This window comes from Haemaphysalis longicornis, unplaced genomic scaffold, assembly GCF_048455015.1.
Source record: "Haemaphysalis longicornis isolate Haplotype H1 unplaced genomic scaffold, Haemaphysalis longicornis Haplotype H1 scaffold_2, whole genome shotgun sequence".
In the NCBI taxonomy this organism is placed as follows: Eukaryota; Metazoa; Arthropoda; class Arachnida; order Ixodida; family Ixodidae; genus Haemaphysalis; species Haemaphysalis longicornis.
The window spans coordinates 260059441-260074463 of NW_027526295.1; the positions used below are offsets into that span (position 1 = coordinate 260059441).

General features: G+C 46.2%; 2 protein-coding genes across 3 annotated transcripts in view; one reads left to right on the forward strand and one right to left on the reverse strand.

Moving 5' to 3' along the window:
* LOC144170497 (cytosolic carboxypeptidase 1-like) overlaps nt 1-9875 on the forward strand; it is a 47948-nt gene extending 38073 nt beyond the window's left edge. For both annotated transcript variants that reach the window (XM_077700338.1, XM_077700339.1), the window contains exon 22: nt 5320-9875. In XM_077700338.1, coding sequence (XP_077556464.1) covers nt 5320-5413 — 94 coding nt within the window. In that variant the 3' untranslated portion in view covers nt 5414-9875. The remainder of the gene's footprint in view (nt 1-5319) is intronic.
* A 2858-nt stretch (nt 9876-12733) lies between these two features.
* Nucleotides 12734-13734, reverse strand: LOC144170501 (uncharacterized). Its single transcript, XM_077700344.1, has one exon. The coding sequence runs from the start codon at nt 13632-13634 to the stop codon at nt 12771-12773; it is 864 nt and encodes a 287-aa protein (XP_077556470.1). The 5' UTR covers nt 13635-13734; the 3' UTR covers nt 12734-12770.
* Nucleotides 13735-15023: the final 1289 nt, after the last annotated feature.

Sequence of the window (15023 nt, forward strand, 5' to 3'; positions counted from 1 at the left end):
GCCGCGCGCAGCGGGGGGGTGGTTTCCCGGCGGTGTCATCGCGCGTTGGGCGTGCGCAGAGCGTTTTCGCGAGCAGAAAACAACAACCTCGATACAGTCTGCGAAAGCACGTACCGTTCGCCGTGTATATGCTTCGCCACTTTGCTGTTGAGATACGCTCTGATTTTTTTTTTTTTTTTTTTAGTTTTGGGTGGTTCGAATATTTCGAACCATAAAAGTATCATTCGAATCGAATCGAATACCAAAAAATTCGAATCGAATATTCGAAGTTTCGAATATTCGCACACCCCTAGTTTTTTCCCTATATTTGGAGCTTGCCTCACTCATGCCTGTATCGTAAAAAGCGTGTTCGCACCAGGCCAAGGATCTGTTGATTCTGGCCTGTGCCCACTGCCCGCAAGCAGTCGGTGCTTATGGCAACAGCACGCCAACGAGAACTCGCTAGCGCGCCAGTGCCAGCCTGCGCGCGTTCTGTGAACTAGTTCGTGGGGCAATGAACGTTGCGGCCCAAAAAAAGGTGAACTCAGTATAGAAAACATCGGTGGAAAACGAAAAAGTTAACTTATAAAAAAAAAGCACGTACCCGCGGGGATTCGAACTTGTGACTTGCAAAACACTTGCTCTGACATACCTAGCGCTCCAAACCACTCGGCAACGGGCGAATGCGGCCGACCTTGGAAATATAAGGTATATAATGTATAGCCAGTTTACACTTTTATTTAGTTTTAGCATTCCAAGCAGCTTAGGTGACTATTTGTTGTTTTGCGCTCGTGCAGTAAGCATCCCCCAAGTTTCCACAATATCTCACGTCTAGCAATTGCATTTCTTAGACGGAAAAGCGTTCGCAGATGCGTAGTCGTGCTGCTGGCCGCTGGGATTGTTCACCCAGCGCAAAAAAGTGCTTCCCGCACCCTAGTTTTATGCTGTACGGTAAAAATATCAATTGATTTTATTTCCTTAGTACCTATATTGACTTTGCTGACTCTTCTCCCGCCTTCAAGAGGCCTTATATTTTCCTACTGGCATACCAGTCAGCGAAGCGTTGCATGTGCGCTTGTGCAGCGCTTGTGTGAAGCGACCTTGACTTGGAGCTAGATACAGTGTACAAACTAACCAAGTAAAGAAAGGCACATTCTTCCATTCACAAACGTGTCCTGGCTTCGTTTCAACTGAGCGAACGAATTGCGACGACCCGTCGGCGGCCGGCGGACGAAATGCTGGGCTGACTGACTCTGTCTGAAGGCCGGGGAGCCGTGCAGTAGCGCAGCCAATTGCGAGCTCGGCTCCTCCCGACGTCACACGAAAACGCCACAGAAAATGGGCGACCGTAAAGAGAGGAGGACAGCATTTTCGAATTAATTTTTCTACTAAATAAAATCGCGTAAACGCGCCCAGAGCGGTCGAAACATGGCCTGGGGACTCCGGACTACAATTTGCGCTAGTAATCCCGCAATGTTTACATATCACTTCAGTGTCCCTTTAGACCTCGATGTAATGAAGTCGGTAAAATTCGTAATTTACTTCGTTACATTGAAATTTCGCTACATTGAAATTCGCGGTTATAATGAAGTGTTCATTCCATGAAGCATTTCCTGCAAAAAAACACGTGGCGCGCATACACGGCTGGCGCGCTGTTTCTGTTTCGATCGGAGCTTAATCGTCTACGCGGGCATCGGAGTAAACCACGTGGAGCATTTTCTCTTCGCAAAAGCGCACCCCGCAAGCCACAGGTGCGCTGACGCAGCCGCGGAGACAACCCGCGCGATGTAAGTAGCTCCAGCGACCACTTCCGCTCGCTGAAACGCAACTTGAGGGGCAAATGAGAGGGGCACGCGAGAAAAAGAAAGCGGATAACGTGGGCGAAATTTTTACTGTAAAACGTCATACGCACCGCTTACGAAAGCGCCCATCAAATATCCTCACCATCCCCGAGCGCTTCGAAGCTCCCGCCATAGGGTACGCGCCTCCCCATTGGCGAAACTGGTCAGGCTCCTCCCACTGCCGTGTGCAGCGCGAGTCACTTCCTGGCACAGAAGCCGCCGTCGACGCACAATCGCGGATGGGGGCGTGAAAAAAACGCGCGAGCATGGCTCATAAGGATTCGCAAATGCTTGCTGGAACGATGAAACCCAACAAGCATGAGCGAACTCGAACGAAGGCTTACCACCGCGGAGGATGTTTGATTAGCGCTTTTGTAAAATTTCGCCCACGTTATCAGCCCCCCCCCCCCCCCTTTTTTTTTTTTTTGTGTGTGCCTCTCTTATTTGCCTCTTGAGTTGCGTTTCAGCGAGTGGAAGCAGTCACTGGAGCTACCCACATTGTGCGGGTGGTCTCCACGGCTGCGTCAGCGCGCCTGTGGCTTGCGGGAGAAAACACTCCATGCGGTTCACGCTGATGCCCGCGTAGATGATTAAGCTCCTAGAGAAACAGAAACAGTGCGCCAGCCGTGTATGCACACCACGCAGTTTGTAGGCAAAGGGCTCGCTCACAGGCCCGTGGCTCGCTGCATCCGCGGCATTGGGCGGCCCGTGTTGCCGTCGCGTTTTATTGAGACCCCATTTCGGCTCTTGCGTCTCCCAAAATATACCTCTACAACTTAAATTTTGTGCCTAGTTCTCCATGAAACTTCGTTACGGGACTTCGTTACGGGACTTCGAAACGGGACTTCGTTACACAGAGGGTGAAAATACATGGTGTGCATACACTTGAAGTTACGAAAAATTCCGTGGTTCGTTACATCGAGGGTTTCGTTACATTGAAGTTCGTTACATCGAGGTTTAACTGTAGGTGGTATTCATTGAAAAGTTTAGCTGTCAATTTCTTCGCTTGGCAACACTAAAAACGGCCACGAACATGGTCGATGCGCCGTGTACGTGGCACGGCTTGTGCCACTGTACCCGCACGCCGAAGAAAAAAAAACTCCGGCGTGCGTCGTCTGCTCCGTTTAGATCCCATTCTCAACGGTGGTGTCAACAGAGATGTTATTAATTGCACTCACATTGGACTCGCGGCATTATTTCGCGTTCAGTGGGGTAGAGTTTGGAACGTCCAACACAAATAACGTGCTTAGCACGGACAAGTACCGCCATCCCGCGCAGCCCATCATAACCAGTGACGGTGCACTCACATGGTTGCCTGCATGCGTGCCTCGCCAGTGAATACAAGCTATACTAGGGGGAAATCTGTTGCTGCAACTGCGTGGCATCATGGGCGCCACCACAGCACCTAGCAACATTCCTCTCCTACTTAGTTTGTCTAGCCACATGGCTTTTTTTTGCTCTTAAAGCCAAAATTAACAAAAAAGGGTTAACATTTGTTTTCTTGTTCTTTGTGCATTAAAGGCCAACGGCACTCAAATTTCACCTCGGCTAAATTTACTTCAAACGTATGGTACGTACCATCAAACCAACTGAGACATGACTGTAGCACTGTGAAATGCATTGTTAATCAGTAATAAACTTTTAAAATAGCCCTGTCGCAGGCAACTCTGCACCTGGCGGCAGATCGCGCAAACAGCCATGAAGTGGAAGTGACATTGCAGCCGGCCCTGCGCTTTTTTCTACGGCCAGCCCAAAAAACCGGTCGAGTACCACTGGGCGCGCTTCTCCTGGGCTGCTGCGAGAGTGGAGCTTTGCACACAGATTTGCTCCGGCCAGTTTGCTTCTCGGCTGCAAGTGGCTGCTCAGTCGCCAGCTGGGCAGGCTGCAATGTCACTTCAACCTGGCTGTAATGGCCGTGCTCTTCTCAATTTCAGTTTTAAGATTGCCGATCTTTGGTGGTCATTTGCGCCGTTGATACGCTTATTTAAGCTGTCGTAATTTGTATCTTGCACTCTTTTTAGGCATACTATAGGAAAATAAGGTTTTGAAGAGGTTGAAATTTTGAGTGCAGTTGGCCTTTAAGCTTCTAAATAGTTAATCCCTGACAAATAAACATTTTGGCACTTTACTTTTCTAATAATAAAACAACCCTAGATAGTGTTTTACCAATAACATTGCTTTTGTTTCTTTTGCAGCCACAGACAACTTTTCAGCTCATTCATAAGCAATGCCAAAGACAAATGGATTGTTCCTACCTGGTACATGGCTGGACTCGCTGAAGTGCGGCTTGCCTAGACACTAGCGCTAGATTCCCCTCTAGTATAAATAAGTGTGAAACTCTGTGCCCAAAACCTGGTTTTCTTCAGAAGGGTTTGCTGAAGAACCAGTTGTTACATTGTTCTACGAGGAAAAAGAGTGCAAAAAATAAGACAAAGTAAGGAACTACAAATCAACGCCTGTGGTTTGTGGTTTCTTACTGTTTTTCTGCGCTGTTCTTCTTCCTGGTCTTCTGCATGTGGCTTTTTTTTCTGGGTTTAAGCTGACAAAACGCAAATTTGGTTCATTCGAAAGATTGCCACGTTAGAATCATACTTACGCCACTTTTAACGCACAATTTGCTCAAATAATCTATACAATTAGGAAAAAAGGGAATGGCCATGCGACCCACAAGCTCATTTCCCGCAACAGAACCTAGGATGTCATATGTTCCCAGCTGTGCAACTGGCTGAGGCTGGCAAACGCAAATTAGGCACGGCTTATAAGCTTGCCGAACAAGATAGTTGCGCTTAAATGTAATGCATATTCATTTTACAGCAGTAAGAATGGTGCGGTTAACAATGAAAGTTACGAGAATGCACGTAAGCATAGGAGTACCAATGCGCACTGCTGGCGGTACTGGGTGCACTATGGTTGTTTTAGCTGCACCGCAGTCCATCAATTTGGAGTTCTGTTACAGGATCCTGGCCGATTAGCGTAAGCGACGTTGTCTTACGTGAGCTTGTTTGTCGAGGATACCCCATGTTTCACGAAACAATCGCTTTCTGCAGTAACAAAAACAACCCAGGTTCAAATACGGTCAAAAACAAAGCTACGACAGATAACGGATGAGTATGGTAGCGCCATCTGGGAGGACCGAGTGCATGCAAAGCTGCAGAGCCAAATGACACAGTGGAAGTTTGTTTAAATATGCGCACTTATGACGTCATTGCTGATGTCACGAAAACACACAATTTGGCAGGACAATCAAAATTTTAGCCTAAATTGATTAATTTCTCAGTGAACTCGGCATCATTTGCTGCCAGACAAGCGCTGGGGGCACTATAAAACACGAAATCTTTCGAATAAAAGAACCTTGCATTTTGTCTGCATGCATTTTGTCTGCATGGCCCCTTTAAAGGTTTGTAGGCTGTGCACATTGAAGAGAGGTTTCTTCAAGTGGCTTGAGGTTGTAGGGCTGGGCTGCCCACTGACGGGCTTGGGGTTGCTCCTGCTGCCCCAGGCGTGGCCGGAAGGAAGAGCCGCCTGTGGAGAGCACCGACTCCTTGGAGGACGAGGACGATACTGGACCATCTGCAGCAGACTCCCTGGCGTGATCCTTGGGAGCTTCGCGTGATGCAGAGCTGCTGCTGGCACCAGCAGCCTTGGCTCTGACCAGTGAAGTGTCGGCCCAGGCCTGCCGTGCTTTTGCACAGTCTCACAGTGCGCGAGCACCCAGCTCCAGGAAGCGGTGTGCAGCTGGAGGGAGTTATCAAATGCTCACAGTGTTGAAGTTACTGCAAATTGTACTCGTGGCTAGTCATATATGTGGCAGTAGTGTCAAAGGCAAGTAGAAGCAGCACTGTGCTGCTGCCACTTTAATGTTATGTGTCGAAAAAGAGATAAAAAAAATTCGGGCAGAACCCATTACATGAGCACTCTTCCGATTGTGTGACAGATTTGTTTTGACGGGCTGAATTCACTTCACGCACACTCCCCTACCTCCCAGTCCAATCCACCACCCCTCCGCTCTCCTTGGTATGAAGGTCAACTTGAGGCTTTTGCATGCTCTGATAGCAGGCTTTAAACAGGCCATGAAGACAGAGTTCAAGTTTTGTTCATTAAAAAGTCTTCTTTGTCTCGATAACAGTGATACCAATTTTATCGCAAAAAGAAAACAGGTGGAGATATTAATGAAGCAGTGGCAACTCCCCAGCCGCTTGCCGGCGACTTTCCCATGACGTCACAGAATCTTGTTTGGGTGATTGGCGGCCACCGATTTAATAAGCCACCACCAAGATACACAACTGAGAAATTGTAGCGGAGCCTCCAGTTTTCTCTGACCACATCACTTGAATGCGAACATGCAGTTAAAATAGTGATAAAAATGCTTTTAGTGCATCACATAATGCATCACTGGAGCGCGGAATTCATTTATCAATACCTCTTGCGTTTTTTCCTTTAAAAAATGTCTTTCGTGGTTGGAATGGAGCTGACTGAGTTACCAAAGGCTGGTTCTTTCAGACTGAACAAAGCTGTACTTTGCCCTCATGGCCCGTCGAATCCCTAAGAAGTATTTGCTGTTCTTATTGCAAAGCTGCTGCAGCAAAGAGTGATTGTAAGCAGTTTGCTGGGCCTCTGTGATAGCCAGAGCATCAGACAAAGCTAAGGATTATGTAAATATCACGCAAGGCGTCGGGTACCAACCTTGAGCCCTGTATAATGGCTTGTGTAACTCCTCGTGAATGTACAAAGATCAGTTGCACTTTATGTTTAACTTATGGATCGCAATAAAATGTGAGTACAAGGACTTGCAGTTTGTGAATTGAGTGCTCACAGTTCATGAGTCCCTCTCTGTCTTTGTGTGATGTTTCTGTCTTCTGCCTTTTCTGCCTCCCAGAGCATTTTTCCCACAGCATCGCCTCCACTTGTCACCCTGTTTTCGAGGAACTTTGCAGAGCAAAGGATATTCAAGTGCCGTGGTTGACACATACAAGCTTCAAAAAGTAAAAGCAGTGGAGACCAAGGAGCAGTGTGAGACCGTTTTTGCCTGAGCTTTACACTTTGTTAGTGGTATCAAGGAGGGCTGTTATTTCATGCCACATCAACAAGATTCCAGTTAACAAGAATCTGAAAGATTAGATTATGAGGTAATAAAAGCGTAGCAGTTAACCTTTCATCAATAAAAAATGGAAGAGTCAAGATGGAGAACTTTGGTGATGTCCAGAAGCTTGATTTGGAGGATTGTAAATAAATCGCTGTGCACACTTGCTAGCCACTTTATTTTGTTTATGTAATAATTTATGGCAAGTATTTGGCACACATATTAATTGTGATTGCATATGTGCAAGTCCACTGAATCACTCACAAGGTATGAAATTTCTTGCAGTATATATATATATATATTTTTTTATACCGACACTGGTGCACTGGTGTACCAGCGATGGTATTTAAAAAAAATTCATCTTGCTGCTGTTCTGTATACTAGCATCAAGGCACATGCGTTTTCCAGCCTAATAAATGGGTGTCTTTTTCCTACGACTAAAATCTTTAAAAATGCTCTTTTTATCAAGGCCAACAGCACTCAAAATTTCCACCTCCTGAAAATGTTATTTCCGTACAGTTTGCCTAAAAAAGTCTGAAATATGCAAAATATGACAGCTGAAATATGCGTCTCCCCAGTGCAAACGACCATCAAAAATCAGAGATTTTGAAACTGAAATTGAGGAGAGCGTGGCCATTACAGCCAAGCTGAAGTGATGTTCCAGCCGACTTAGCCGGTGAGCAAGTGGCAACACACGGCCGGCTGGTCAGGACAAACCTGCACGCAATGCTTCACCCTCGCCGCAGTCACAGGCCAGGAGAAGTGCGCCCACCGGTGCTTAACCGGTTCTCCTGACTGGCCGTAGGAAAAAAAAAAACCGCAAGGCTGGCCGCAATGTCACTTCCGCTTCACGGCTGTTTGCGTGATCTGCCAGCAGTGCACCGTCACCTGCGACGAAGTTATTTTAGGCATTTATAACTAATTAACAACGCATTTCACAGGGGTACCAGTCATGTCCGAGCTGCCTTGGTGGTCCGTACTGTATGTTCGAAGTAAATTTGGCCGAGGTGAAATTTGAGTGCAGTTGGCCTTTAATGCTAAAGAATTCTGTAAAGCCATCATTCAGGGCGAAGACCGCACTGTTCAGTGGCTCAGATGGGTAGATTCCTCTCATTATTGATAGTCACTGTGAAGGCAAACATTTGCCAAACTGCTTTGGATAGCTAGACATAAGGTAAAATTTCGATGATGCAAATCTCTAGGGCTAGCCGAAAATATTCACATCATCGGAAATTTATCAAAACACGACTAAGTCATAGTAAACCAATATGTTGGGCCAGTTAATTCGACATGCTTAACATGTGAAAGGGTGCACGACTTAAAATATCCACAGATACAGAGGTAGATTAGACGCTTTTGAGATGAGCACTGTCCAGTTTGTGCAGTTTTTTGTATATTTAAGTAAACTGAGTCCACACACACACACACAAAAGAAAAAATAATATGTCTGTAAAAATGGTAACCACATTACCTCAGTCTTACAAATGCTCCTCTATACAGGCCCTCAAAATGAATTTTTTGCTATTTATAGTGTCTGAAGATGTCTGCTATCGTGTGTGAGCTCTTCCACAGCTCTTCCTTGAGCAATGCTCTCCCCCCCCAAGAAGATTACAATCTGCAGGACAAGCACCTTCCACCGGCAAATACAGACAGAAACTCAAAGATCTCCTACCACCTTTTTCCTCCGTATGGCCGTCAGTCCACTTGTGACCATTTCCAAGCTTCTGCATGCTCCTACCGCCTCCCATTCTGTCAAGTGTCTCACTCAACGTTCACCACTCTCGAGCCTCTTTGCGAACTTTCTTTCCCCCTAAGAGAGTTGGGCGGCCGTGCCCAAAAATCTTTCTGTGACGTTATGACCCCAAGTTGTCGCGCACATAACATTTGTGTTAAAGGGACAGCTAGCGTCACGCTAGGGACAGCGAACTGTAAAAGCAAGTTGGCTAGTATCAGTACATCAGAGTGTCGCGAGTACAAATATACCACTTTGTGCAGCAGCAGTTGCTTATTAAAACAGAAAATGTCACAACCGAAAAAGCATATTTTTGTGGCATCGTGAATATTGAAGGGCAAAGCATGAAAATGGTGGACGTTGCCTAACTTTCTCTAAAACAAACTCTGCAGGCGGGGGGACATGCATGTGTAAAATAAGTGAATGTGGTAACTTTTGCTCATCGTGTGCTTTGAAAAAGACACAAGCCTTAGCTGGAAAACATAAAATAGGGTGCCTCAGTCCAGGTGGTAGGCATTGTTTCAGTTTCGATTTCGTTGAAATGTTTCGCCTTGCATACAAGTGAAATCGAAATATGCATACATGCAGGTGAACGCGCAGGTGAACGCAAAAGCCTACAGTACCAACTGACCGCTAGCGAATATATATAAACGCAACAGCCAGTAGTAAAATCGGAAAGTGCAATCGGCTTGAAATGAGACGGCCGACAAGTGAATTTAGCAGTTACGTGCGCATAGTCTACACCTGCTCCCTGGTGGCAGTACTTCTTGGAAAAGCTCTCACATGGCTGAAACGAGGAGGACGCATATTGTTGGTGACTTGTTGATGTAGAACATGAAAAGGACGCTTTTTGGCTTTTATGTTTGACAACCCTAAACTCGCATGCTACATTCACCCCAATCAACCAACCGCAAAGTAAACATCGTCTTGGTCACAAAGCGATTGTCGCTACCAATATTCAATGCTATAAAGCACTGCACACCCTGATCAGAGGACTATTGGCTTTGCCGGACATCCACTTCTGCAAGGTCAGGATGGTGCAAAATTTTTTTGAGAGTTCAAGATGCTGGCCAGAAGTGAGAATTTTCAGTGGATTGCTATTTCAATCAGTGATACATCCATTGATACTATTCTTTTGTTTTTGGCAGCTTGTGATGTGTGTTGTTTACATGTGCTACTTGGTGCTGTGTTAATATTTTCCGGCTACGGCGACCGAATAAAGCAGTTTAACATAGCAATCTGACCCATTGTCTCTCTTGTGTATGTCTTGATCATGATGCACTAAATATGTTTACCAGAAATTAAATGCCAACAAATAAATGAACATTTAAGAAAAAAATAGGGTGGTGGGGGCGGGGGGTAAGATGTGCAGCAATATGCTAGCTTTACTCATGCTAATGAACACACTTTTACTCAACTCGTATCTGAAGCACTCAACTTTACTGATGCTTTCATATTGCATACAGTGGATAAAAGTGCAATCGTGGCCAGAAAGTACATGAAACACGTCATGGTACACCTTGCCTGCCTCGCCCTCCTCCCTACAGTGATGAACGAGGATGCCCCCAGAGGCTATAAAAATTATGGGGGCACATAAGCAATGCTCGTGATGTATAAATTCGAGAGAATTACTTGTCACTGAGATTAGAGTTTCAATGGTCTCGTGCTTTGCTGGCAATGAGCTGGCACAGAAGAACAAGCTACTGCCCTCTTTGCTTTTCCCATGTGGCTCTGCGCATGCCCAGGCGTATCATGGCAAGGTGCACTCCTTTTCTTTGCATTTTATTTCTGAGGCACATGCTGCAGAACACATCGCAGCCATTGGGAACTCTGTGTGCCTTTTTCTGCCACAGCTATACCAGATGCTGCGGTTTTCACGCAACGAGCCAAGTGATTTTGCAAAGTCATTTCTTTTTGGATGGCTGCGTCTCTTGTAAGCAGCGCTGAAGTCTGTTTCCTCTGTCTAGCATCAATGCTGAGCACCAAATTTCTCACACCTAGATGATAAATACAAAAGACTGCTTCCAAACCTCAGACAGGAACTTTTTCAAAAGATGTGGTGTTATTGTTCGCTGAGAAATTAAACAATTTAAGTCAAAATTTTAATTATCCCGCTGAATCGTGTTTCGTGACGTCAACGGTATCGTTTCCAGGGCAGGTACCGGAACGAATGCAAGTTTGTTGACTGAGGCTGCAGCAAACGGCGAAGCGTGTTTTGGAGTTTACCGTCTTCCCTCCTAGATGTTGCAATGGTACTGCCCATACTCACTTTGTTTTTGGCCATATTTGTCCCTCCCTTATTTTTGTTACGGTTGATAGTAATTGTTTCATGAAGGCTGTGCCTAGAGAGCCATCCGATGGTGCTATAAGCACTCCACTATATCGATGCCCACCGGCGTATTGTAAAGAAACCTGCCGCATACGGCACTGCATTGCTCTACGAATGTAAAGTAAGCAACCTAACCCAAAAAACACATAAGATATCCGCACGAATACAAAGAAATCATTTAAAACACCAAAAACTAACCTAAGGCTTGAAGCTATATTTCAATTTAAAGGTGAGAAAAAAAAAAAAAACAATGCAAGAGCCAGTGTCGAACCACCGTCCTTGGCATCCAGAAGCTATGACATACCTACACCGGGACGACAGACGCTTGTGGCGGTGTTAGCCTAAACATTCGAATGTCATCGGATGGCACTTTAGACACTGCATTTCATAAAACCTGCAGTATGCTCAACAAACAGTCACATAAGACAATGTTGCTTATGACAGTTGACCAGTGTTGTGTCAGACAAGCCCAATGGCCGGCTGGCTGTGCAGCTATGGCAGGCATAGTGTGCACAGTACTCACTGGTGCTTCTATGTTTATGTTAGTCACTTTAGTTTACATGTTCGTAACTTTTATTGTTCACCACACCACTCTTACGGCTATAAAACGAATGTGCACTAAACTTCAGTGTGAATAGCACGTTCTGCAAGCTTATAATTGGTGCTTATTATTAGATTTAGTCGGCCTAAGCCAATTGCAACGAGCTGCCCATAATATGTCATAAGTTCAGTGCGGAAAAGTAGCTATGGTATCACATGGCTATTCTATTTTCCTCATTATACAGCTTATTTGAGAGAAGTTTGCATTAAATGTGGTGTCAGTGTTATTCTAATGAGACAATCTTTTGAATGAACTCGGCTTGAATTTCGTCGTCATAGCCCCTTAGGAAATAGTGAAAAGCAGCCCACATCCCAGCGAGCTCAATGACTAAGAGGGACGCAGATGGTGGACGGCGACGAAAAGATCCGCGTCCCAATCGCCAATGATGTACCCGTCACTGACTCTTCAGTGAACACATGCGCATGGGCTTTGTAGTTGTTATTGTCTATACACAACGTGCTTGCCGTTTGTGGCATTATGTACCTTCTCCAGAGTGCCTGCTCCTCATGGCGAAGTTAGTTTTCAACCTATTAAAATTCCAATACAAGACAAAAAAGAGCCGTTACAAAATAGATGGCAAATGCCAAGTTTGCTGACACAGTGCTGCTGAGTGCTCTCAAATGTTTAAAATTCAGTTCCACAATACCCAAAGCCTATCCAAACATTACTTTGTTCTACATCAGGACTGACCATCAGATGCAGCAAACACAAGGAAACTAAAAACAGCAGCCAGGATTTTTGAAGCCATAGTGCCTGCTTGAAGGCCCGTTCACACTTGCGACGAAGCGATGCGATTTCTGTCGCAGCGACAAAAATTGGTCCAGCCCAAACAACAAAGACGATCACAGCGCGACAAAGCGACAGAATTTCCGTGGCTTTCGTCGCAAGTGGGCACGGGCCTTAAGAGTCGTGCCAAGGAGTATAACACATTCTTTGCTTCCCAGCTGCTGTTTGCATGATCCCACCGGCGACAATCTGCTTGGAAAAAATGGCAGAATGTCCTTCCTACTGAGCATCCTCGTGTTCAAGGTTCAGTTCTCCTGCAGCATGCAAAATATTTTCAGAAAGATATTTTTCTGCTACATTGTCGCACTGCTACGAAGTAGACTTTGCATGCCATGCATGCAGTCTACTTTGTGCCATGGATGCATCAGCGAGGTAGTCGCAAGAGTAAATGTATGTACAAGTTTACTGCATCGTCAACGCGGTCATTGCTTTTGCTTCTTGAGCATTCCACGCTTTTTTTTAATCTTTATCTTGCCCTTAGAGCACACTTGCTTGATGTTGGCTTTGACAAAACAGGAACCTCGCTCCCCGCCACTCGTCTTCATTGTATACGAAGGTCTCGATGTCCCCTCTGCTACAACAGGGAAGCTTTCGCAAGGCCAATCGTATCTCGGGAACCCCAGGACCCCGGACTCGCGGAGCTCTATATCGAGCGTAACGGATGGCGTTTCGCTCACACCCATGAACTCGGGCTTCTGGACTTCGGCAGGCTCTTCTGCACAAACCAAGGGCAAGCCAGCATTGTTTGGCATGCTCTCCGTGTCTTTGGCCTGCGCAGTTTCTGTACTGCTGTCTACCGGCCCGCTTTTCTCCAAGCGTTTATCGGAATCCACGAGGCGCTCGTCTTCAGGGCCCTTTGAAGGATCGCTGGGCGCGTTCTGGCGTACCGCGTTCAAGAAAGCGTCCACGGGCTTCGAAGCAGGCGTAGCGCGTCGGAGGCCCAAAGCCAGCAAGCTGCCCAGGGAAGGCATCCACTCCTGCAGCTGGCTCACGCAGAGCACGGGCGTGCTCGTGCCGCGCGCCAGCCTGATGATCCCGTGCAGGAGCCTCGGGGGGTCGGCTGAAGAGTTCAATATGAGTGCCGAGAGCTGCCCCTTTTCAAGAGCACGAGTAGCAGCGTTTATTCCCACTGCCCAGTAAGGTGTCGTCTTTGATTCACAGGCCGCGATTATGTTCCGAAAGCGCTCCAGTAGCTGAGAGCGACAGTCATCGTCGACTGTCGGCCACCGCAGAGAAACGGGAGCCGCGAGCAGAAGTTTTTTCCGTCCTTTTTGCGGCTTCGGCATGACACACACAGTCGTTTTCAAATATCGCTTTCACAACGCAAAACACACGAGTTCACGACACACTGTGTTCACGATATTCACGACCACATGGGGCGAAAAAGTGGCGCTTATTTGAGAATGGACGAAGACGCGATGATGATACTGGCAGAAACCTCTAAAGCGATTGCCGCACCAACATACAACGAAAAATACAGCGATAATTGGCAGGAGTACCATAAACGCCTAAAGACAGTTCAAAATTCTGAGCAGATTATTATTTTTTTCTCTCTACGATACAAAATTGTCCACGTTAAATAGACTACGAGATACAGGCAATACAGGCGGCGTTGCTACAAGTAGAGTGAACTAGAATACTTGGGTAGTGGAAAAAGCGGCCGCCGCCGAGTGAGGCACTTCGTGTCAACCCCGAGCGGTGGCGCTCGCGTGCCCCGCCCGAGCGCTTTTTCGCCTCGGGTTGCGGCGGGTAGGCGTGCGTTGGGGCAGTCTCCGAGGGGCTACAGTTATTTTTTCGTGTAAAAACCGTTGATAATGCTATTAATGTACCAGGGTTTTGGGGGGAAGGGTAGCTACGTCGTGTATTTACCGTTTGCTCATTTCTTCATCCCATTTGGCCAACCGAGCAGACCGCGCCGTGCTTTAGCGATCGAGCTCGCTATCATGCCGATATTTTTTTCTTCGTTGTTTGATGATTTTGCTATCGTATTGTGTCAACTGAGTAAAGAGTGGCGTGCTTTAGGCTGGCCAGCATACGTCACTTCTGCTTTTTTTCTTTATTTTCTTGCTGATTTTTCGATCAAGATCTGCATACCGAGCAAACTGCGTTGTGCGTGCGCAAATGTTTCCCGTTTTCTTTTTTCAAATTTGACCCATGCAGCACACCTGACAGATGTCTTAAAACTTCAGTCAAGTCAACGAAAAGCGCGCAAATACAGGATTCGCAACCGCAATTTTCAGAAAAGCACCAATTCACACGGCATAATTTTATTGCGCGATCATTTTAAAACTGCGCACTTTTCAGCGCAGTGAACACCTACAAATATAACATAATACATTATTTACATTTAATTATTTACATCTACATTACAAACAAAAAGAACGAAGAGTATTTAAAGAAATGTGGTGCCTACTAGGCTCCTCCTACAGTTTTACAAAGCAAGATCATGTAGCGGCTTAACACTCAAGTAGCGTGCACCCGCCCTCTTTTAGCTCTTGAGCGGTTGATCGACTTTACAAAAAAGTGCAAACGGGTGGTTACATAAAAGGCTGTCACCTAGGCTGCAAGTGATTTGGAGTGCTGATCACACCCAACAGCACACCGCTGTTTTTGTTTGATGATCGCCAACACATCTATGACACTATCGTGGTGCAGCTCGTGAGTGCTGAAGCAGC